At 42.9% G+C, this 24,674-nt stretch overlaps 1 protein-coding gene across 1 annotated transcript in view; it reads left to right on the top strand.

The window, feature by feature from the left end:
- Positions 1–24,674, top strand: part of CCNH (cyclin H) — a 211,271-nt gene that overhangs the window by 56,376 nt on the left and 130,221 nt on the right. The window contains exon 3 of the mRNA XM_085632430.1: positions 11,789–11,911. Within this exon, the coding sequence (XP_085488556.1) occupies positions 11,789–11,911 (123 nt within the window). The remainder of the gene's footprint in view (positions 1–11,788; positions 11,912–24,674) is intronic.

Here is a 24,674-nt window from a genome sequence, read left to right as displayed (position 1 = left end):
ATCCTCATGTAAAATACTTTGCAAGGACTGCTGAAAGATTAGTATTACTAAATCTGGATCAAGCTTCTCTGATTAAAATTCTTGACTTAATTAAAACAGCAGTTTATTAGTATACACATACCCACGTCTGTAAGCAGAGTTCTCTTGTCACTGTTTTTTCTAATGGGCATGAAGTGAGTGAAGAAATTGTAAAACACCAGCCAGAGAGGGTTACCACAAGAGTATTTATGACTCAGTTTTGTGTTAATTGTGAAAAGTGGGCCTAGGTGGGGACAGTGGTAAACATTTCCCCTTCCTGTTTAATTTTAAAGGCTCTCAATCTCAAAAAAGGAAATACCAAATTAAACCTCCCTCAAATTGGAAGGACTGCCATCAAGAGTGAAAGCAGGATTAGAACTCTCATTGGCGTTATAGGTCTATATTCACCTTACCTTACTTTCTTTTCTACAAAGGTGTAATGGGTCTGTTAAATAGCCTATTCAAAGTCTTAAGAAATTCCGAAGGACTATCCTATACTTTATCAGTGAAAATGTGAAGGAATCCTCACCCACAAGATTTGAACTCCTTTCTGAGAATGAGAGGGGGTAGCTTCCATTCCATGGAGGTGGTAAAATGCTAGGCAGGCAGGGAAATGTGGCCCTCTGAAAGCATACCCCATTCAAACGTATAAGGAGGTGAATATGATACACTCAGTTTTGGGATTAACCCCTATGTGGGGAAAAAAAGAAAAATACATCTGCTTAATAATTTGAAACTATTTGAGATCTTAAAGCCCATGCTGTCTGGTATAGAGTCTCCAGTTCATAGGTTTTGTTAAGTGTGATGATTTAATTGACTTGTGAGGATTTAACTGACTTGTGATATTGTCAAGTGAACAGAGGAGGCATTCAGAAAAAGATTTAGAATTGGTCCCTATTCCTGCAGTGGTTACAGCTTTTTTACAAGAAGACCAGTAATAAACTTCATGCATGCCTGGTCTCCAATCATAGAGCAGTGGAATGGGATGAGGTGTTCCCTCCCATGCCATTGCATTGTTATCCTGGAACATGCAAGATTATAGATCAGTGACAGCAAAGGAGGATTTTAACACTGTTTATAATGATATGGGTTTTATGCTGTTCCAGTAGGCATCGTTGTGACAGTGCCCAGAGATTGTCCAGTTCATAATGGTAGATAAGTGTGCCACCATTAAAATGCAGGTACACCTTTTGTGGACCAACTAACTATGTTATCAATGAAAATAACCAAGACATGTAAAATAATAACTGATTTGTGAATAGTTACTTTCTCAGAAGGGGAAACAAGAATGGACTCAAGTACAATAAATTGGTTACTTCTATAAACGGATACATTCTTCCTTCTTCCAATGTGATGTCGCAGTTAACTCTTTTAGATAAAGATATATCCACACTGACTGCAGAAAACTCTGATTCAATAATTTTATTAGCTAGGGGGTCTCGATGTGAAATTAAATCCATCGTAGTTGGACGAGGGACTGAAGGAGCATCTGCAGATATGACATTCCAAGAGCCAATTTTCAATCTTTTCCAATGGAAACTAGCTCTGAAGGTCTCAGTTTCTTGTTAGCTCAATAGGGTTTGGTATGTTTGAAGGGCAGGAGCTTAAATGATATTCATGCCAAACGTTTTGATTTGGTGCAAATGTGGCTCCAGTTGACTATCTTAATTTTGTACCTATCATTCATTATGTTTTTTCTGAAGTTTGTGATCAAAGAATTGGTGAGTCGTATTTGTGGTAAATTGTCTGTAGAAACAACCGACAGTCTTTACAGGTAGATCATTGTATGTCGCCTGTTTAGGAGCCTGGTAGCCTCCTAGACTTCATATAAGACGTTCCTATGCAGCCCTAAAGAGACTGCCTAAGGTGCAATTTAATTTAATAATGGCAGAGCATTTTAGACAGTAAGTGTCAGTGAAGAGGTATCTAGTATAAAATCAGTTAAATCAATTGGTGTTAAGCGAAAAACTTATGTAATTGATAGTTTAACAAAAGTTTCTAAATCATGGGATTATTCGGAGTGTAGAGCGCTAAAGCTGAAGTGCAGGCAATAGAGCGCAAAGCAACAACTTGAAATAGCAACTGAGGTTTTCTTTTTGAAAGCAAAATACAGACATTTATTGAAGGATACATTTTTTTTTTTTTTAAGAACAAATAAAATGAGCTGACTTAGGTCATTTGGCTTTGGAGATATCCAAGCCTTTTGGGGATTAGTGAATTGGGGGGTTCAATTGCAACTCTGGCTACTACGTTCTGCTAGAAACTTCCTGAATGTATTTTCTCTTTAAAGTATATTGTAATTGCGGTTATATAGCGCTTACTACCCCTGACGAGGCATCGAAGCTCTTTTTCGGCGAGTAGCACGCTACTCCGGGACCCATAAAGGATTAGTGTTGAATTAGTATAGTGAAATCTGAAAGTAATTAAAGGGGTGGATAGGTTAATCAGTTATTTGGATTCGGAAGGATAGCGGACGGATAGAAGAGGAAAAAAGGTTTGTATTTATATAGACTTGTTAGCCCTGATGGGGTGTTGAAGCGCCTTATTTTTTTTGGGCAGTAGCACGCTACTCCGGAAACCCATAAAGGATTAGTTGTGAATTAGTAGGGTGAAATATGAAAGTAATTTGAGTGGTGGATATTAGTCAGTTATTTGGAGTGAGAAGGATAGCGGAGGGATAGAAGGGGAGAAAGGTTTGCATTCATATAGCACTTGTTACCCCTGAAGGGGTGTTGAAGCGCTTTTCTTGCGAGTAGCATGCTACTCCGGAACCCATAAAGGATTCGTGTTGAAAATTAGTATAGTGAAATATGAAGTACTTTGAGTGGTGGATGTTGTTCAGTTGGATATAGAAAGGTAGCAGAGGGATAGAAGAGGGGAAAAAGGTTAGCATTTATATAATGCTTGCTTACCTCTGATGAGCTGTTGAAGCGCTTTTTGGGCGAGTAGCACGCTACTCTGGGACCCATAAAGGATTAGTGGTGAATTAGGATAGTGGAAATATGAAATTTGAGAAGTGAACATGTTAGTCTGTTATTTTGATTTGAAAAGGATAGTGGAAAGATAGAGTGAAGGATTTTGATTGTTTTTCTCTTTTTGGAGGTCATAGCAGTAGGAGGAGGCTTTTGGATGAGTAAAAAGGGGATTGGGAATTGGGGTGGGGAAGAGTCAGTGAAGAGTTTAGAAAGGTTTGTTTTGGGGATCTGTATAGTAAAAGAGGTGTCAGATGATGCAAGGAGGAGTAGAGTAAGGGAGAGTCTAGAAATGTTTATTTTGGGGATCATAGTAGTGGTATGGGGTTTGGGAAAAATGAGAGAGTGGGTGTTGAGGATATATTGATAGATGTATAGGGTGAGAAATAGGGTAGTGTATTGAAAAGAGTAGTAGTATTAAGTGCAAACTGTGAACATTCATTAGCAGTCTGTTAAAAAAGCACATTAAAAAGCACAGGAAAGACTGCTCTACAGAGAAATATCCCAAATGGACAAGACCCTGCAGCACACTACACTGTAAGAAATCTTTCTAATCACATATATTCAAATCTACCAAGGGGTTTGAGAGCAGCTGATGAAAAAAAAAACTACACAGTACCCCAAAACACCAGAGGAAATATCAAGATTGGTCCTTGATCGGCTACTCTAAAGTTGATCATTGCATTCATGCATCTACTGGCATTTATATAGGGCCAGACATAGCACCTAAAATGTAGTCTATCGATTTCCTGGCCCTCATTAGGTCTCGCCTGACCCAGCGCATGCGCTGGTCTGGCGAGACTTATTGAGAGGGCTCAAAAAAGTGCTACCAGGCCAGCCCAGAGCTACAGTGCATGGGCGCGGGCGCGCGCGCCCCACTTTACCGCGATTACCTTCACTTTCGCGGCCACATGGCCGCTTTGCATAGCCAATAGGTCTTGCTTTTGGGACCTTATAAGTATTTAGTTATGCAACTGTTGCATGGCTAAATACTTATAAGGTCCCAAAGGCGAGACCTATTGGCTATGCAAATGCTTGTTTTTAAATTGGCTACTACCTCGAATAACTACGAAGGTGACTCTGGAGTAAGGCATAAAGCTAACAAGATGGAAAGTACAACCATTGACATGCATAGCAATATGGCATCCTTATTCTGCAATGGAGACATTATGCAGAACAGGAGAATAAATTATCAGAGTAGGTGTGGTCCCGGAGACTAGCAGCACCTGCTGCACCAGATCATACACCATTTCCACAGAAGCCAACAACACGGACATGTTTTACAACACAAAACAAGCTTAAAGCCAATCCAACAGCTTTGTGGCTTACCTCAGCTATGTTCATATGGAGGAGTGTGGCTCAATGGTTAGAGCGACAGACCCTGAAGCAGAGTTCTGGCCAGGGACCAGAGTTCGATTCCCGCCTCGGCGGGGCTCTGGCTCAATTTCCTCGGACCTATCTATTCTCGCCTCTGTGCCTATTCTAATCACGGGCCCCATGCTGCAACTCTGGGAAATAGCTTGTTTAGCCTCCACACCAGCCCCAACAGCGCTAAAGATGCCTGGCTTCACCGTGGGGGTGCCCAGGAGTGGACACTTCACAGGGAAAGCCAGGAGGGGTTCCACAGCGGTATGAGTATCAGTGCCAGGAAACCGCAAAGGCGACACCGCAAGGTGGCCGTCTGGTGACAGCGCGCTCTATAAGTACCTTGACATTAACATTCATCTGGATGGACGCATGGTCCTTGGCGCCAATGATTCTGTTGCTAGCAGAGCATTTACGAGGCATGGGGCAATGGGGGTCTTCGGGAGGCACAAGAGGTACAGCCAGGGCTTTAAGTGGGATGAAAAAACTGGGGGATCTTTCAAAGGGGCGTGGCAAATGCAGGGGCGGCTGGTGACATTTGAAAGTGGTGAGGCGTAAAACGATTGGCATACTGCACCGTTACGAGCGAGCGTAGCGAGCAAGCCCAAACCACCATAAGGGGGGTTCGTTGCGATTCTCTTCCAGTGAAAATTTTGAAAAAAGATAAGGAGAATGGTGCATTTTCAAGCAAATTTGAGAAAGCAGGAAGGTTAACAAAGCAATTGTGAAAGTGCCTCTGTGAACTGTCACTTTTCTCTTTACCTATCTCTCTCCCAGAATTCACCACCTTCCCCTGTAAGTGGCTGCGAGCTGCTCTTTCGGCGTCACTCTCTTCCAGTGACACTCTCACTTTCCCATCATCTAAGTATCCCTTCCTACCTTATCTCTTTCGCTATCTCAGCATCTCCCCTCCTCTGTCACTGGCTGGGAGCTGCTGACACTGCCCGGTGACTGTCTCTTGCTGCCCCTTCCATTGTCTCGCAACCCCCCATGCTCCCCTCTCCCTATCTTGTTGCTGTCACATCCATCTTGCTTGCTATCTCTCCCTGCATCTCAGTATCCCTTCCTCCATCGTCTCTTTCTCTGTCTCCGTGCCTCCATTCCCCCGTCATAGCAAATGACAAGTAGTTACGACAGAGCACATCTCACACAAGAAGCCACCACTCCATCACCTAAGATGGTCTCAAGTTACTAGTAGCATACACTTTGTGAGACACATCTGACAACGTGTGGTGCTAGCCACTTCTTTCTAACAGTTAAACTGATGCCTTATTTTCATACCTAAGCGAAGCACTACGGTCAGATCACCTTTGCCTCTTAGCCACTGCCCAGATGTAAGAGTTGGGATGAGGTAGCACCTCTATCTCTAAGTTGGTTCGAACTCTAAGGAAACTCGGTGGCCAACAGTGTGCTTTAAAATACAATCTAATAAACAAAACCCATCAACTTGTGCCAAAAGATATGATGATGATCAAATGTGCTTGAGCAGGATGATAAATCAGTTTTCTCAAAATAGGTTTATATTGTACAGGACCATGTACAACATTGCCTACATAAACATACCTGTCAGAGCCAAAAAGACCATCAATTACTATGCAACAGAACCTGACCGCGATTACTGTACCACAGACTGTTCGTCCATCAGAAGCTCTGGCACAGAATGCTTACCCGTCAGGCTGTACTAACTAACTGCCTAGCTAATGTACCACATAATGACAATCCATCAGTTAATGTGCTACTGAAAGCCCGCCTATTTGACTGTAAGACTGCCTTGAACATCCAAAAACCCTTAATCACAGCTTCCACAAGGGCCCGACAGATGGCTCTTCTGAACGAGGATTGTCTCAGTGATCAAATGCAACTATCAAGCAGGTACCCAGTGGGTAATCAACACCATATCTAATGATCATTTATTAGGACCACTGGGTATCAGAGAAGTACCGCAAGAATATGTAGGTTACATAGGTTGGAGTTCTAGCTGATTAACTGCCTCGTCCACATTAACCTTTTCACGTAAAAACACATAAATCCAGATTTATGCATCTCTTACTCAAGTGTATCTGCAGTGCAGCTATGTGGTCAAAGGTGGCATGTTAGCATGGTAAGAGACCGAAAAAACCTTAAATTTAAAATAAAGGACTAAGTACGAGCTCAAAATTAATTGTACCGTTCATATAGGTCCACTCTTAGTCCAGACTATAGCATTTGAAAGGCAGTGAATAAAACAGGACAGATGTGTGAAATGGATTCTCATCAACCATGTGAACATTTTGGAGTCTGCATATGATAGCTTGGAGTTAGAAAAGATACTTATGTTCTATGCACCAGCTTTGATCAAAGGACACAATCGGTTAAAAAAAAAAGTTTAATTAAGTTGATATTCTGCATACAGACTGGTAGAAGTGGCGGTGTGGTGGCAACACTTGAGCAATAAAAGTGAATAGTCTGCATCAAGTACACACTCATTTGTACCAAAATATAATGGGATTTAATAGTATGTGTACTATGTGGTTAAAGAGCACACATGAAAATACCATCCCTATGCGCAGTAATTCTAATTGCTTCCTTGCTATGGATTGTTTCTTTGGGTGCTAATGAGTTGGCCTGCAGGGTGGAGGGATGGGCCTGAGCAAGGTGGTATTTCTACATAACTCCATAATTTTGAAGCTGATATAGGCATATAATCCAAGCCTGGGCAAAGTTTTGAACTATACCAGCGTAACTTGCACAATTTTGCGAATTTTGCATTAAGCTTGTTACACTGAAATTACACCAATATGTAGTCACATAATTATGCTGCCATTTGCAGAGGAAATGTAGCTAAAATATAGCAATAAGTGACAGATTAGCATTTTGCAAATATATTCACACAATTTCCCCAAATTTTGTTTAATTACACAAAAGCAAATTTTGCTAATTGCTCATACCCCTAATATGAGCCTGTAGGTATGCCCTTCAGTTAGCTGATTCAGGTAAATTTTGGAAAGTGGCAACTGCCTTTTTTTCCCCTTTCTTTTAAATAGGGACGCACTGTGCGCTATTCTAACTTTCACAAATGCCCGTCCACAAGAAGTTGGTCTGATATCCACTTTCTCTTAAGCCAGACAAAGATTAAAGACATCTCTCTGCCGATACATAGAAATATCGAACTTTCCCCTTCAGTCACCTCCTTACAAATGCTTACAAGGGCACTTTGGTATCCATTAGGAGAAACCTAAATAATGAATTGCAGATTCCGAGTGGGCAGATCTATCCAAAGTGACCTCACTGAAAGCAAAGTTTGGTGAGCGACAAAGGCCAGATACCCAGGGCAAATCAGGATGAAGTTAGCAAAAAACCACTAAGCAAACTATTTACATATACATCGATTCTCTTTACTTTACGGTTTATACCAGCAATAATGACCTCAGAGGCAGGCATTTCGTGGTACGCAATACCCCAGGGACCTAATGGATTTAAGAGAAATCCAATTTACCAAAATCGAATTAGTAAACTCACCTAAAACATTTTTTGACCCACACCACTTCATTTGCAGCACTGTATCACTTCATGACTTCACCATCACAGAAGTTCAAACCAAGCACTACAATGGAGCGAAGCGGAACCTTCGACTTAAAGCAAACATATTCTGATCTAGCTTTATTTTATATATGCAAATAACCACGTCAGAACCATTCACATTTTTATACGGTGATTGTGATAAAACTGATCCACATATTGTGAATTGCAAACCAAAAAATTATCTTCCTTATTACAAAATATGCTGTTGCAATTTGAAATTAACACTCCTCTCGCTAGAGCAAATTATATATGTCAACCCAAGGACACCAAAGATGCAGTCGCGGCTCGCGGGGGGGGGGGGGGGATGTTGTGCAGTGGTGGGGGCCTGGGGGGGGGGGGGGGGGGGAGTGTTAAAATACATTTTTAAAAATCCTTATCCTACCTGAGGTCCTGAGCACGTCCGCGCCGCCTCTGGTCCGTCCGTTGGCGCCTACAGCCCCTTTCAGGCTCTCAGCCAATCCTGGCACTGCCAGCAGCGCCAGGATTGGCTTAGGGCACGGTTACTGCTCGCCCGCCTGCCCATTAGGAGACCGAGATTTGACCCTTTGCTCAACCCTCGGTCTCCTAATGGGCATGCGCCAGCCAGAGCAGACACTAGTGTGCATGACTGGGCACGGTGCAAAAATTCGCTCACCTTCCCCAATCATGCGCACTTGTGCTGCTGCCTGTTGCCCCTGCCTGGTCTGTCTGACAATCATGCCAGTCAACATGACGCCGGACCGCCCACCCCCTTCAGACTCTGAAGGGGGTGGGCGGTCCGACGTCATGCTGACTGACATGATTGTCAGTTCTCCCTCTGCTTCTTTGAACTTAAGTAAACTGATTCAGTTTACTTAAGTTCAAAGACGCTGACGCTGCTGGCGGGGGGGCTACGCCACAACGCCCTAATGGACGCACCGCTACTGGGCAAATGTCATTAAGGACGTGGCTTAAACTCATGTAAGCTAAAAATCTGTGCTTAGCATAGTATGCCGCCCGGCTTGTATGTTGCTTCTTCTGTTACTGCATCCAGAGAAGTAACATCTTACCTACAACAAGTCAGTACTATTTGCATTGTCAACTTTTGTTAGTTGCATAAGATAAATAAGCAGTAACTATGTCTTGTATACAATATTGAAAAAGCTTCCACTTAAAGCCCTGGTGACACCACCACAATGTTGCTGCTCCTGAGTTTCATAAAGAGAAGGGAAATCCAAAGTGAAAATGACTCTCTTTAAGGGATTTCCCTTCCACTACAACGATCTCCTGGCATAACTTCTCCACTACTGAAAAGTGAGCAGTGTGAGTAGCGCACATCGATGTGCCTGCTGCCAATGCAGTCCGGATAGAAGTAAAGATGATCTTAGAAACCAGGAGGAGCAGGATTTTGTAATTGATGCAGAGCTACTAGTTTGATGGAACCCAATGATATTTTTGATGAAGAAATGGAAATGAAAGTGGGCCAAACTGAGGGCCCGTACAATGTGCCTGCAGTTCTTCTGAGATAAAATCCCCTGCAGTGGTCCTCGGTTCTCTCCCCAATTTTTAAGTGAGTCATTTCTGCAGGGGATGTCCCCGAGAATTGACAAGTAAGCTTAATTAAACCATTTCTTTCAAAAGGGTGCTTGAGGAGCCCCAGAAAACTATTGCCTTATCTCCCTTTTAGATACCATCTCAACAATATTTGCAAAATTGGTTCTTAGACGCTTTTTTGCTTGAGTAGAGGGAATTGCAACATTCATGCAAGACCAAGGAGGGTTTTGCAAGAATCATTCATTCGTATATTTCTACTTTACTCTTAAGTCTTTACCTCAAATTGCCATACAAGCAACAGAGCTGCTTTGGTGCTTGATCTGTAAAATTAAAACTTTGACATTCCTCTTGGGATACTGTTTATTTTGAATTTGTCTTATCATTGGAATTGGGCCCAATTTAAGGTTGACTGGGAGGATTGAGTAACCACACATCCCTGTTAATAATAGACTTAAATAGGTCTGTGTTTTAGCTACAACAGTTTTTAGTCTGTACCCGGCCAACCTTCCTCCTTTACTGAAAACTCATGCATTTTCTCCAAAATGCCATCTAATAAGTAGTTTGTATTCTTTCTGCTGTGGTCTAATAATCGTGGACTATGCCCCTATAGGTCTGCAGTGTAAATTGGACACTTTGGGTACTTCTAGATAAGGAAAACGCTAACTGTAAACATGGACACCACCAAGACTATGAGTTTGAAGGTGCAATGATTCCTCTGGTGGTTAGGAGTGAAATTGAAGCAGGTTCACACTTACAGATATTTAGGTGTGATGGTCTTTTCCAACTTAATATGGGATAGTCCTTTTGCAGTAATCAAAGCAAATAGTTTTAACATCAGTCAATGCCCTGTAGTGTCTTTTTCTTTTGAGGGAAATACATTAGCCTTCGTTTTAGAAGCAGTTAGAGAGAACGTTGTCTCTCAGGCATTACACGCGACTCTATTATTGACATTAGACTCAAATGTAAACTGGTCTAGCATAAAGAGTCTGTATCTCTAAAAAGTGTACCATTCTTCCCCCCCCCCCCCCCCCCCCCCCCCAAATTCAATGCTTTAAGCACTCTGAACAGAAATCAGTGTGTAGGATTGGGATATGTTAACAAATATGTTGTATAAAATATTTCACTCAACGAATGACTACCCAATCAAACAAAACTCCCTATATTTGCTGTAAGACCTTGAGAGTTAGCGGTGTTAGATTATATAACTAAATTTGATTGTGTTTACTAACGCTGAGAAATCAATTGATACCAGCAGCTCTGTTTAGCCCTATTCTACAGCCAGAGCTAAGAAGGCATTTTCGAACTGCTGTAAGTCAACTAACTGCTGAAAATGATTGTCTTTTAAGTCATAAAGTATCAGTTAAATGTTTTAAAGTTTGATTAAAGCATTTAATAATCTTCCTTTATCTCTCAAGTATTTCAGATTGGAAGTAGTGGTTAGAGGTTCTCCATTTAAGGGTTGATTTAAACCAGTTTTGGGTTTCAATTACAATTAAAGAAAATAATGGCCAGTATATTAAATGTTAAAGAATATATGCCATGTTTTATTAGATTATCTGGTTTTCATGTCCCCTTGTAAAAGTAATTTGTGTCTATTCTTTTGAAAATTATATTTTTAATCAGATGGAGACAATAACATTTTTAGCACAAATGTCCCCACTAGAAATAGTTATTGCTATTGGGAAATATTTAATTATGCTAAAGAAATTGTATTGATGTTTTTGCTATCAATTGTGTGGTTTTATAAGATTGTCTAACATTTTAATATTGAATAGAAATGTGCCAGTCAATTATATTTCATTGTTGAGGGGGTCCCTAGATCTAAAGCAGTGATGCCCTGAATGAATGATAGACATTTTCAACTGGAGTGGATCCACAAACTCAAGAGACACTAGAGTGATATGTTTAGGGTTTCTCAATGTAATTAAACTTTTATCTGTTCATAATCGTACAGATCGTAAAAAATATTTGAAATGTGCCAATCTTTTCATCATGTATGGTTGAACAACAGTGATTAAAAGATTTGTGAAACAGTGGCACCTTTTCACGTTTTCTTTCTTTTAGAGATACTTAAAGTTTTAGAAATTGGGCATCTATTCAACAAATATTGAGTAAATAAAATATTGCTTGGTGTTTCGATGTTTTTAGCATACTTCGTAAGCAACAATATTGCCAATGCAATTCATTTGGTGATCAGCTAATAAAAATGCACTAGTGATGATTTCAAGTGCTGTCTAAATTCTTTAAAATGTGTGTATCAAAAGTCAAGTATTCCCCAACCTTGCTGAAATGTATTTCTTGACACAGTGACCAAAACATAATAGTAACATTGATCTTTTTATCTCATTTTATATACAAAGTTTCCATCTACAGATATGGTTCTTCTTGAGCCACATGAAGAGTTGATAATTTGCAAATACTATGAGAAAAGGCTCCAAGAGTTCTGCGCTGCATTTAAGCCTGCGATGCCTAAATCTGTGGTGGTGAGTAATCAAGTATAATTATTTGTTTAATCTAGCACAAATATGTCACCTTGTACTTCAAGACACATAACCCCTCCTGGAAAGGAGACTAGTGAGGTCTACTGAGCAAGTTGATTGGGATAAAGAGGTTGCCAGCAAGGGTTGAATCTCATGCTCAAAAGGCCCTGCTCAATGTTGAATCAGGAGTATGAGAAATGTATTTGAATGTGGAATGCCATTTGCTTTTTGAGGTCTGAAGGTTGCTTCAGTTTTGCTTGCGGGGGATGAGGCTCTGGATGGCATTTGGCTGGTCCTGTCCGTTTGTTGGGGCAATAGGATCCTGTTGTGGTTTGTAGAGACAAAAGATGTTCCTGAAGTGGACTATGTTCGGGTCCTTCATGAAGATTGGGTCCTTTTTATGTCTCTGCTCTAGATGATGCACATGCGCTGTCTCGAATCTAGACATGCTGTATCTACTTTTGAGCTTAAAGCCCCGCCAATTGGCTTCCCATTGCTTCCCATTTGCTGGCACCATTGTCGCTCCATTTTTAGGTCTCCCCATTGGTCTGGGGCATGCATGCGCCATCCCTCTTCCGATGATTAGGCCTCCCCGAGCGCATTACCCAATTACTTTTTGAGCATACACTGAGGCCATTTTCATCCATTTTGGCAATAATTTGAAGGTGATCATGCTGTTGCTTGGTCCTGGCTGCTTTTCCTGTACAGTCCGGTAAAAATGGAATACTTGGAGATTGCTGTAGTGCTGTTGCATCGAACACGCATTGCAGAGAAGGGCACGATGATCGGCGTCCATCCAGTGCTATAAATGCAACATCCCCATAGAAAAGCAAAGCCAAATAGATATCAAACACGCCTGGCACCCCATATCGGTTGTAACTTCATTCTTGTCAAGGAACTGCTTTGTAAAGCATACACGGCGCAAAACGATAGCTTTCCTGTCTCGGGCGACCTAATTATCTATTTTAAGTTGTGTAGAATGGTATGTCGCCCCTCGGGCATCTTTAACTGTGACCTATGCGCATTCTCAGTGTGCTCTTGCTAGCAGAAGATACATTCGCTAGCAGGCAGGATGCACCAGGAAGAATCTGTTTGTTCGCCCCGGGTTTTCTTAGAAATATCAAGCCATAACCTGCTCCTGTTTTAGTCTTGAGCATTTTAGCATATCGTTGCAGACTGCCACAGGAGAGAAGCTATATTCAGAATCACAGGTGAGTGCTTCGACGCGTGGCTGCACTCCACTCACTGAATAGAAACATTGCAGCCATCTATGTTATGCGGTTTGTGCATCCACAAACTAGAAGTACTTCACGTTTGGATTATGCGATCTATATCTATATATATATATATATCCCCCACGCCCTTTATTTAAGTAGCGCAGTAATGCACGCAGGTTGATGCTGCTGACTTACAATCTTACCTTTAGTGCAGGTTGGCTGGCACACCCAGGCTGCTCTATTTGTGTAGACAAACGCACAACCACTGGCGTAGTCACGTGCCCCTCGCATCATGCTCTGCTTGTACAGTGTGCACAGTGCAGGCAGGCCTACAGTGCGATCAGTTCAATGATTTCAGCACTCCAATAACCTCCGCTAATTAGACCAAAAAGCGTTTTCTTATGATTACATTGCAATGGTGTCTTTTTACATTTCATTTTTGTTAACGTGTTCGAGATACCTGATCTAGAAAATGTATTCAGTTGTGCACATGGAGTAAACGAATGTTTAAATGATGGAGTTCTAATTGTTTACAACACATGTTTTAAATGAAAGGAAATGTCCATCCCTAATATCCTGGGTGGTGGGTTATGTGCGTAACTCCTCTGACGTCCATGGCCTGCGGGCCTGCAGCAGCACTACTGCTCTATCAAGGAGGAAACTCTGGATGTATAGTTCCTACAGTTACAAAGGCTAAGCACTGTATTGCCATGAACAGCTTACAAATTAGCAAGTGAACAGTTTTGTAAGCGGGAAACCTGTTTTTGAGATTCACCGTTGTCTGTTGAATTTATATCATGCTGGCCCACACTTGGCACTTGTTTATTTCTGTTATTTTGTTCACCCGTTCTCACCAGGCATGTGCCCTTGATACATTCCCAGCTCTGCCAATAGTTACATTAATATTTGCCTATTTTGAGCAGGAGGAGTGATTAACTTGTAAAATGCATTCATTCAGATTAAGCGCATCCTTTGCGCACCAAGAACCTGCGACAAAATAGACATACCTTTGAGAGTAGATGGGAGAGGAACTATAATCATAACCAGTGACAGTTCTCAAATGCAAACCTAATAAAAGGAGTAAGACTTGTGTTGTTCCAACAGACTTTTTGCTTTCACCATTGCAGTGATGTTTTAGCTGCATTAGTTTTGCCACAAATATGTACCTTCCCTTCATGTTGTACTCAAAGTTTGAAATATTGGCAGACCATTAGCTGTACCCTTATATCTAATACTACTTTCTGTGTAGTTTGAAGCTCAAACTGCCTTCCTAAGGCTTCAGACTTGCGCCCGAAACAGTAGTATTTTGTGTCTCGTGAGATTGTTAATTAAACTACGGCTAATTAGCCACTCCATTACACATGGCTAAAAGTCAATATCATTGACAATGCCAGTACATCTCGGATTGCCGAGACCTATTGGCTTTGCCAATGCTAGTTTTAATTGTCATGGGCATTCAGACATACTGGCCAACACCCAGAGTTATTTCTCTACTGATTGTTACGTGTGAACATATTCCAGAATGTAAGAGTGTTGCGAGGGGGGAGATTTTGTGTATATCCATTACACTGGTAACAAAAGGCTTTGCTCCACTTAGTTGTGCTGTTGTAGTTTTCCAGTTGCTGCATCATCTGAGGGACTGTGAAGAGTCCTAACGTACCTCTACTGATGTTGACTTACTGCTGAATTGCAGTGGGGCTATTTAAACTTGTTGGCTTGGTCTTGAAGAAGCTATGTATTCAATGGCCTTTCCAGAGATTGGATAAGTCATTTGGGTTACTCATTTCTTTAGTAGAGGTGTTACTGTGCAGGAGGGAATTATGAAGGGCTTTGATAGTGTCCCTGATTCACTTTGCTTCACACAGCTCAACCAGTAAGTCGTACAACTTGATTTTAGTTGCAGTCGCTGATGGGGCAGTTTGAATCAGTTTGCAGTTTTTGCAGTGCAAGGACCCAGTATGTGCATTGCGTAGGTTATGGAGGGAGGTGGAAGAGGCTAAAGCCAGCTTAAAAGGTTCCTGTTGTAGATGCTCCATCATCTCCACATCAGATTTTGAGTTAAGTCATTTACACTCCAGCATGTGGCCCTTGTATTTTTTTAATTTAAATGTGTTTTTATTAGCTTTTTGTTTTGTGTTTTGTCACTTCCTTTTCTATTAAATGGGTGGATGTTCAATTTTGCCATGATTCTGCTGTGGCATGTACCCTGTAATTTATTTCCATGAGCTTGTAGTCAGTAGACTACTGACGCACTAGAACGACTCCTCAAAGGATGCAAAGCTTCTTCTTTTTAGATGGAGCTTACCAGACAACGCAAACTGTATGGTGGCAAAACACCTGTTGTGGGCTTACCAAGAACTTACCGGGGCGCATAGCCCACCGATTGCTTACAATGGGTTGGCTTAAATGTCACTCTTGGTTGCTTTCTTCTTATTCGATTGCGTTCCTTGTCTCCGCTTGTCCATCTTGTGTTTGCCTCTCCTGTGAAACCTAGCCTCTTTACCATCTCTCCGATTGGCTGGCATTTAACCTTCCAATGTTCACGTTTAGCAAACTACTTGTTTTTGTTTAAGCTCTCCATGAGAGTGCATGTGTTTGCCAACATTCTCACTCATGTGCTGCTTTTCCCCTCCCTGCCCAGTCTCCATTGTTCCCAGTACCCTTAGCTCCATTACTCTCACATTCAGTTTTTTTTTCTTATTTTGTAGGTCTCGGGCTGGCGAAAGCAGCGCTTGTGCTGCTTTCGCCATGCGAGGGCCTCTTGGAATCAATACGGATTCCGAAGCCATGTCCCAGCTCCGCCTGTAAATTTGATTGGTATGCAAAGTTTATGGTCATTTAATATTCGGACGGTTTGTAGCCCCTCCTGGTTGCCACCTTGTCCTTTTTAGGTCACGCCCCGCGGGATTCGATCTTTTACTGGCAGCGTGACACATTAGGCTTAATATTAACTTGCTGCACTTTTTTGTTCTTTGTAACTATTGCATGCGTTTCCGTGTGGAATGCTTTGCATGCTTGTACACTACTTTGTTATTACGTTATTTTGTTATTTGCTTTTTTGTATGTATGCTATTTTGTTGCTACTTCTGGGCTACTTTGTAACTATACGCTTGTTGGGAGCGTTTTAAGGGGATACCTTGTTATGTGATCGGTGTGATGCTTTAGCTGTTTACTGGTGCGAGCAGATAGCAGGGAGGATCGCGTGCACACCAAGGTAAGTGGACAGTGGCGACAGCTTGTTTATTTTTGCTTCGCGCTTTCACTTAAAGTGAAAGCACGATGCAAATGTAAACAAGCGGTTGGGTTGCCTTTGCGCACTGTCGAGAGATTGTTTTAGTTGTACATAGCGCGTCCTCGTGTTGTAATATGCTTTGTTTCTGTCTGGTAATAGCCAAGCCCAGAGGAGGAAAATGTATGTTGCAACATCGATCATGGCCTCTCCCACATGCAAGATTCAACATTTTATTGTTTAAGCTGTAAACACTTTGCGGAGATTCTGCCCAGAGAGTAGACTGCGTTACCAGCGCCACTCTCACAGGAAACACCCCGTCCAGGGTAGTATTACCGGAGACAACAAGTGGAGTTACTTGCCTGGGAGCGAAAACGCCGTCAAGCTAACAACAATGTCTCTGGCGAGTAGGGACGGTCGTCAGTTACAGTCTCTAGCTAGCTGAGCTGGTCCGACCCCCCCCCCCCCCCCCGAATTATTGTTCCATTATGTTTTGTTGTTAATGTATATAGCGCGAACTAATCTCTTCCATGTGACACATGCTTTACATTAAAGAGCAAGCTTCAAACAAAACACTTGCGATGTTTGCACAATCTCACGGCAACAAGAAATGGTGTATTGTAAGGCAATATAGACAACAGCAAACAATCAGCTGGTGACATGGATCCTAACGAGCTGGTCTGATTTGGTCGCGCAGCAACCTTTTGACAAAATAAACATTTTAAATAAAAGAACGGACCAGACAGGTGGCTCAGCAGTTAACCCCTGTTTTACAGAAACAGAAAATAGTGCAACGGGTGAGTAAACATATGGTGTCTTTGTGCAAGAATGTTCTTTCTCCCCATCTGACTGAAGTTCAGTTTAAACCAGAATTTACAGGCAAGCCTCAACAATATGGAGACTCAAAGAGCATTACAAATTGTCAAAGATATATAGATTGCTTCTGTTTTTAAAGAGCATGGAAAGAAAAATCATGGTGCTTTCGACCATTTAATAAGGTTTCTTGATTTTACATCTGAGAAATATTCAAACTGTGTTTAACTTACCATATATGGTTGTTGCACACTTAAGCATTTGCAATGCAATAGCGCTTTGCATGAACACATATTTTGTTTTTGAGGCACTAGGATTTTAAGAAATTTACCCACGGTCACTAGATGTTGAGTTAAGGACACAGTAACGCAACTAGGTTCCCTTGGATGTGGTGTTATTGCTAAAACTGACGACTTTGGAACCAGGTTTCAGTCTCGTCCTTAACTCAACATCCAGTGATCGTGGGCAAAATCCCAGTGCCACAAAAACAAAATATGTGTTCATGCAAAGCGCTCCAATATCTTCTGGTCGAGATTGCGCTATATACAACAAAACCAAGCATTAAAAATGCAATAGGTCACGCCTTTAATTAAGTTAAAGCGATTTGCTTTGCTATACAATACCATTAGAAAAGCAAATGGCTTTAACTTAATCAAAGGCGAGACCTATTGCATTTTCAATGCTTGTTTTATTTTACAATCTATCGCTCACTCCCGCTCCCAAGCGCGACTCGTAGGAAGAGACTGCAAAGAACGTCGCCCAGAAATAGAAAGATCTGCTGTTTGCTATACATTGTGTCTCTACCTTACCATTTATTAAAATCAAAAACACACATTTATGTAAATTCCGATTTGAAATTGGTTGGCAAAATAAATGTTTCAGATGCCAAAGAAAGAAAAGCGAACAATTGACAAAAGTTCTTCTCAAAACCAGACTCTCCTGCAACAGCAAGACATTTATTCGGTCTATTATTGTGGCAATAGAGGAACTTTTATAGCGCTGCAATGAGTTTTGTCTATGTCAGAACTATACAAACACCGCCTACATGCATAAAAGTAAAACGCCAACACAAACGTGTGCATAAACAGCTGAGTGGCTTGTGGCTCGCGATGAAGTGTGCAGCATTGTGCAGTCTGCTCCTGTTGTACGCCCCACACTCTGGCACCCAAGTCTAGCGCTGCGTAGCAATAACCTCGACAGGGGTAGTTTCCACACGCATTTCCCACGAGGCGCCGCGCGGATTAGGATTTCACCACGCTACAGCGTCCAAAGCCATTTCACAGCAGGAAATGGCACGGAAGCGGTTTGACGTTAGCTTGCCCAGAGCCAGAGCACGCTGGAGAGCTGGGTGTGCAAGGGACAGGAGGAGTTGGCCTCTAGGCACTTGTTCAGCAGCGTGAGAGAGAATACATCTGCAAGAGACAAGCTTGAGCAGTGCATGCAAGGCCGGATGAAATAAATCCCAAGACACCCGAGCCTTAGGGGTCAGACAGGGACACACTATAATTGTATTTATATAGCGTCTGCTTCCCTGGGCCAGCGCTAAGGGCCCCCAGAACAGCTCTCAGGCTATGTAAGCGCTATACTAGCGCTATGATAGCCATTGTATAACCATAACATGTAAAACACCATTAACATTCCCCTCCACTGAACGGGACGTCTTCTTTCATCCATCATGTATGTTACGAGCCCTGGGCTAGCAGACTTTCTCTAGACGCTTCTCTATCATTCTGGCTGCCCCCCACTACACACGCCCCCTACAACCACTTATGGGGGCCGGGGGGGCATCAGGAGAATGTTTGGCGTGCAAGTGATGGCGATGCAGGAGCTTTGCAAAAATGAAACAAGCGTTTGGTTCTGACAAGGGGGGCTCACTAGAGACAGGTAAGGGCTACAGTGTGCCAAGAAACGATACATCTGGGGGCACAGATGATGGAGCAGAGGATAAACTAAAGGGGACATACGAAGCAGAGAGAGGAGGCCATATAAAGAACCTTAAAGGTGAAAGACGGCTGCGCAAGGGGACGCAAGGCAGATGCGAGGACCAGTGCGGGTTAGAGAAGGAGGCATAAGGTAAGCTGCTAACAGGATGCATGGAGTCCATATGTGCAGCTCAGGGCACATGTGTACATAGGTAGGTGGATACATGGATGGATGGATGGACGGATGGATGGATGGATGGACGGATGGATGGACGGATGGATGGATGGATGGATGGACGGACGGATGGATGAATGCGTGGAAGGATGGATGGCAGATAATGGGACAGATGCAGAACAAATGTGACACACCAGGGCCGTAAACATGTTTATATGGGAACACGAGCTGCAGGTGTACTGTGATCAGAAAGGGGGCGTGTGAGCATCATTCGGGCAGAGAGTGGCTCAGTGAGCACAGGGCCGGGGGTTGGTCGGTGGTGTGGGCATGTTGTGGCGCGGGGGGCTACCAGAAGGCCGTGGTCCCCTGGGTAAGGGCATATAAGGGGCCCTTAATAGACTAATGGGGGTGACACATATAAAAGCGTTTCAGGGAAACACTTGGGTGAGATCATGGGTTGTGGGGGCAGATACGGTGACGGAGGCTTATATCCTAATACACATTGGTATAGATGCGGTGACGTGGGGGGGGGACGGTCAGACAATGGACAATGTTGGGTCAAATTAGGAAACACAGCGAGGCGGTGAAATACTTAACATCAAACTTCCACGAGAAAAAAAGCATTACGCGCGTGTTCCGGTACCTAGGGGCCGACGGGGGGGAGGGAGGAAAAGCGAAAGCATGCGTACGGACAAAAAAATGCGTGCGCTTGTCAAAGATGGTGTCGGGCTGTCCACATGCGCGTGCATTTTTTTTTTGTCCCTACGCATGCATGTTTAGCTTTGCGGATGGCAAGAGCAGCCATGTTTGTCCATCTGGACGCGCGTGCAGTCAGCTTTGGCTGAATCTATTCCAAAAGGTCCTCTCCATGGCCAGAGCAGCGCATGGCCAGGCGAGACCTAAAAACAAGTCCCGTGCGAGCAGTTACAGACAACGTGATGTCACATCTGTCACAAAGCCAGAGCAGTTGAGAGAATGTGGTTAGGGTGGGATGAGTGGGGGAGGGAACTTGTTGCCATGCAGCAGCAAGGGGGGTGGGGAGAGCTGCTATTTATTGTAACAAAGCATCCCACTGCTAGATTAATGGATTTTCAGCTGAATTAAATTTTATAAACTGTACCTAGTTGCACCTTAGAACGTAGGTTGTTCATGTACGGGATAAACCAAAATGAGCAAAAGATGTGTACTGCCATCTTTGTGAAATCGTGCGAATTGTTAAAGAAGCCGCATTGACTAAACACAGCAGAATGTGTTCCTTAAAGGAGTTTCTGAGTTTACACAAACACAAACACATCCAGATAACTTCTTCAGTAAATATTAAATAAGCAGGTAATTAAAGGAATTATAAGATGTTTTATTCGTTGTAGTCAGATGTTTTCGCAGTTTTCTATTAGCCGATTAAAAAATAGAGCCCCAGTGCTATTCACAAATATACCTGCCTTTTATAAATTATCAGCATGCACCATTTAGTGGCTTTCTGAAACAAGCATTGGCATAGCCAATAGGTCTTGCCTTTGGAACCTTATAAGTATTTAGTTATGCAGTACAATATCCTTGGAGCAAAAACATCAACTTTTGCATGGCTAAACACTTATAAGGTCCCAAAGGTCAGACCTATTGGTATGCCAATGCTTGTTTTTAACTTATTCCTGCAGAAGGCCTACATGGATGGCTGAGTTTCCCTGGTACAAGGAGATAAATAAAGTTAGCAGTTTATGATTTAATGAATCGAGGTTCGGATTCAGGCCCACGGATGCCTTTTTTGCACATCCTTATTGAAATTAGGCGAGCAAAAACAGGTGAATCAGGTCCAACATGTCCTCATGGGACAGAAAGGTCAAAACACCACAGGGGAGCAGCTATTGTCAATCATGCTACGTTGTCACTGCCCAGCTTCCGTGATCGAGGGGTGCAGAGAGCAACTGGGATTTACCACTCAGATCAGCTTTCTGGGAGAGCCGTGCACATGCAGAGCTCAACACTTCCCGTGATGCACAGGGAGATAAACGCTGGTTGCGAATAACTGACTGAGCGCAAGGTCAGCCAATAATGTCTGATGCCAGAAAATGAGCTCCATCTCAGCGAATGTGCTTCCTGTCTAGAAAGGTGCCTCATGCCACACAATTTTCCACCTGCAGGAGAATGTACCATGTGCCACAGTGGTGCTACGATGCTTCCAAAGGCATGACATAAAATGTGCCCAGTGCCACAGTGGTGCCAAGATGCTTCAAAAGACATGCCATGAAATGTGCTCTATGCGCAGGATGCGGCATTCCGAGCTGCAGAATTGGCCCCATATGAAGAATGTGCTCTGTGCATCAGAATGGCCACTATGACCCGACTGCCCCTCTTCTTCATCTCAAAGCGTGTGCCGCAATGCCACATAATGTGGCCCATTCCATTTCTTGTGCAGCCAAATGTGCCCGTGCCACAGAATGTGCTGAAAATGCAGCTTGCACTGTTGAATTGCCCAAAGCTGCTCTGTGGCACCCATTTGTGGTAGAGTCCTCTGGAGTCCATATTTAAAAGGCTGGCACTAAGCCATGCAGATAAGGCTTATTGGGGCCAGCCTACCAGCGAAGTAACGGAGATTAAGTGTTGCGCTATGCCGTTCTGTGGCAATTGCCAAAGGCAGCGATTACTGGCAAATCAAATCATTCGATACGTTCCCAGATGTTCACATTGGGCGCCATTTTTAAATTGCATTATATATATATACTTAGAGTCAGAAGGAATGGTGTAATGCGGGTGCTTCAGTAAAACGATATTACAATAAAGGGAAAAGAAATACAGGCAGAGCTTTTTAGGAATCCGAGACCTAGCTAATGAGGCCTCAGTAAAACTAGAAAATGGAGAAAAAAAAACAGTGTACATTTATAATTCTCTGACCTAAGCAGGTTCAAGGATGGAAATGCTGGTGACCCGCACATTGCAAGTAAGTGTAAATAATTTGTAACGTCAGCGTAACAAATCTTGTGAGTGGACATTGGTGTGTGTGTGCGCGTGCATGTGTGTGTGCATGTGTGAGCGCTCGTGCATGTGTGTGTGGGTGTGTGCGTGTGTTATGATTTTTATTGAGTTTAGAATAGACATGCACATGCTTTGAAATCTGTAGAAAGCTTATGCTTGATGTTGTAACAAGTCTTGATACTTTTGCAATAACCGCACCAGTGCACATCAATCAAGACCCATACTCCGGACAAGGTGCATAGACGTGATTGCACTTGGTGACGGACAGTGAGACTATTGACACTTTGAACTTGTCTTGCACTAGAGTGTTCACATTTGCACAATGGTGCACACAAAGAGTGAGGTATGCCCTTTACTGAGGAGTGTTTAAGTACAAAACGTCCTACTGGGTTTAAGGTGCTGCTAAGTGTCGAAGCTTTTCTAGGACAACTTCCCGAAATGTATGCAGTTGTTACAGTTATTACCCATAGTTAACAAAGAATAGATTTCTGATATGGGATTTCATGTTAAAATTATGAATTTTGCATACCTGTTTTGCTTTTTTCAAGAATGGAAAGATTTCTGTCATCCATTCAGTCCCACCATTTTCAAAATTAACTAAGAAGATAAGCGCACATCTATTTTCAGCCGCAACCTCCACCCACAAGAAAATATTGCCAATTGCTGTTTCAAAATAAATCAAAGAGAAAGAACCTGCAAATTATGGGTGGGCCTGTGATTGCGTTCTGTGCGAGCCTTTGTCTGTCTAATAATAATTAAACATTTGCTATATTTGAGTATATCCCCTCACGCACAGTCACACATATGCATCCCTTTTTGGGAAAGTATGAAAACTATCTTACAGAAAAGGGAAGTCCAAACAAGCTCTAGCGTCACCGTCTACTGGGATGGAAGAGACCCTGAACAGAATGCGTCTGCCTGCGCCTCTCCCAGTTTGATAATGAGGGGCTAAGCTGCTTTAACATTGCAATGTTTTTGTTACTGCTATATTTGCATTACATTTTGGATTTTGAGTATGTGCTTCTGTAACACTCGGGTGCAAATGTCTATTTCGAAATCGACTGTTTATTTTTTATAGACTTCCATTCTTGGTTGCTAAGATGTTATCAAAAAGTTACATTAATGCCCGGAAGCGCTGTTTCCTGGCATACTTGCTTTTAAGATACCTCATTGAATAAATGGCATATATATTATATAAAATAACTTGCCACTGGATTACAGCATAGCCTTCCTTGCAGTGCAACTTTCACTATTTGTTTGCAAGTAATCTCGTTATCTTTTAAATATTAAGCATTTATAACTTTTGTTTCTTAAAAAATATGATGTTCAAGTATCTGTCAAGCGCAGATTAACTCGTTTCCCTAACGTTCCCTACAAATCCTCCTAGCCAGAATACTCCATTGTCAGGAACATTTTCAGAATTATAACATGCCGTTCCGTTTCCACGTTTCAATTGTGGTCGAGGAAAGTAAATTAATCGAAGGAAAGAATGAGAAAAAAAAGAACAAATAACATTTAAAAATGTAAAGTACAGTTCGAAAAACATGAAGTGTAGTGCGTAAGTATATACGTTAGAAGTGTATCTTTCGCGACCCATCCCCCATTGTCACTGCCCTCCTGTTACGCTAGGGGCTCCCTAACACCGGAACCAACATTTCCCAAGTTTTGGAAAGAGGGAAGAAATGTGGTCTTAATTATCATATGTAAAAGGCAGCCTCAGGAAGGGGGCTGGCTGTCTGCTGAAATCCCATAGGAGCCAGCCGAGGCGAGTAACTTAAAGTGGGTGCAGAGGAGTTTCCAAAATAAAAAGTGCAGCTTCCCGCTTGTGGAGTTTGTTGATGCCAGAGAGCGCCGGCGGGCAGGCTTTGTGCAGCAGAGAGCAGCGCTGCCACCCAGCCCACTCCACCTCCATTCATTCACCGACCAGCTGGGAAGGGGGCTGCAGACCCACGTAGGCAGGACACCCCCGGTCGCACTTTACACAACTTTTGTAGCTGCTTTCTCCGGTGCCAGAGACTTTTAAAGTTTGATCGGTGCCTCGCAGGCTTGGCCAGGGAGAGGGACTTTGTGCCCCGGACTTTTGTTACTTCTAAACTAGCCGCGTCCAAGGCCGAGGTCGGTGGAGCCGCCCGAGAGCCGGCTGCCTGCAAGTGCGGTGCACTGTTCGCGGGAGCGCATCGAAATACCTACCGGCAGCTCACCCCAACATGCAAAACTACAAGTACGACAAGGCGATGGTCCCCGACAGCAGGAACGAGGGCACCCCGGCACTGACCAACACCAACAGCAAAACAAGCTAAGCGCCTGTAGACGCTGGGGGGGGGGGGGGGGGGGGGGGGGTTTGGGGAGTGCGGCCTAGAGCACATAGAGCGTTTAATTTGTGGGAGCGAGAAGGGGCACCATCCAAAGCTTGCTCCAGCAAGGGAATCGCCAAACGTGC

Source organism: Triturus cristatus, chromosome 2_1, assembly GCF_964204655.1.
Source record: "Triturus cristatus chromosome 2_1, aTriCri1.1, whole genome shotgun sequence".
Lineage (NCBI taxonomy): Eukaryota > Metazoa > Chordata > Amphibia > Caudata > Salamandridae > Triturus > Triturus cristatus.
The sequence above is the reverse complement of the archived record's forward strand: the minus strand, read 5'-3'. Positions and strand labels throughout refer to the sequence as shown.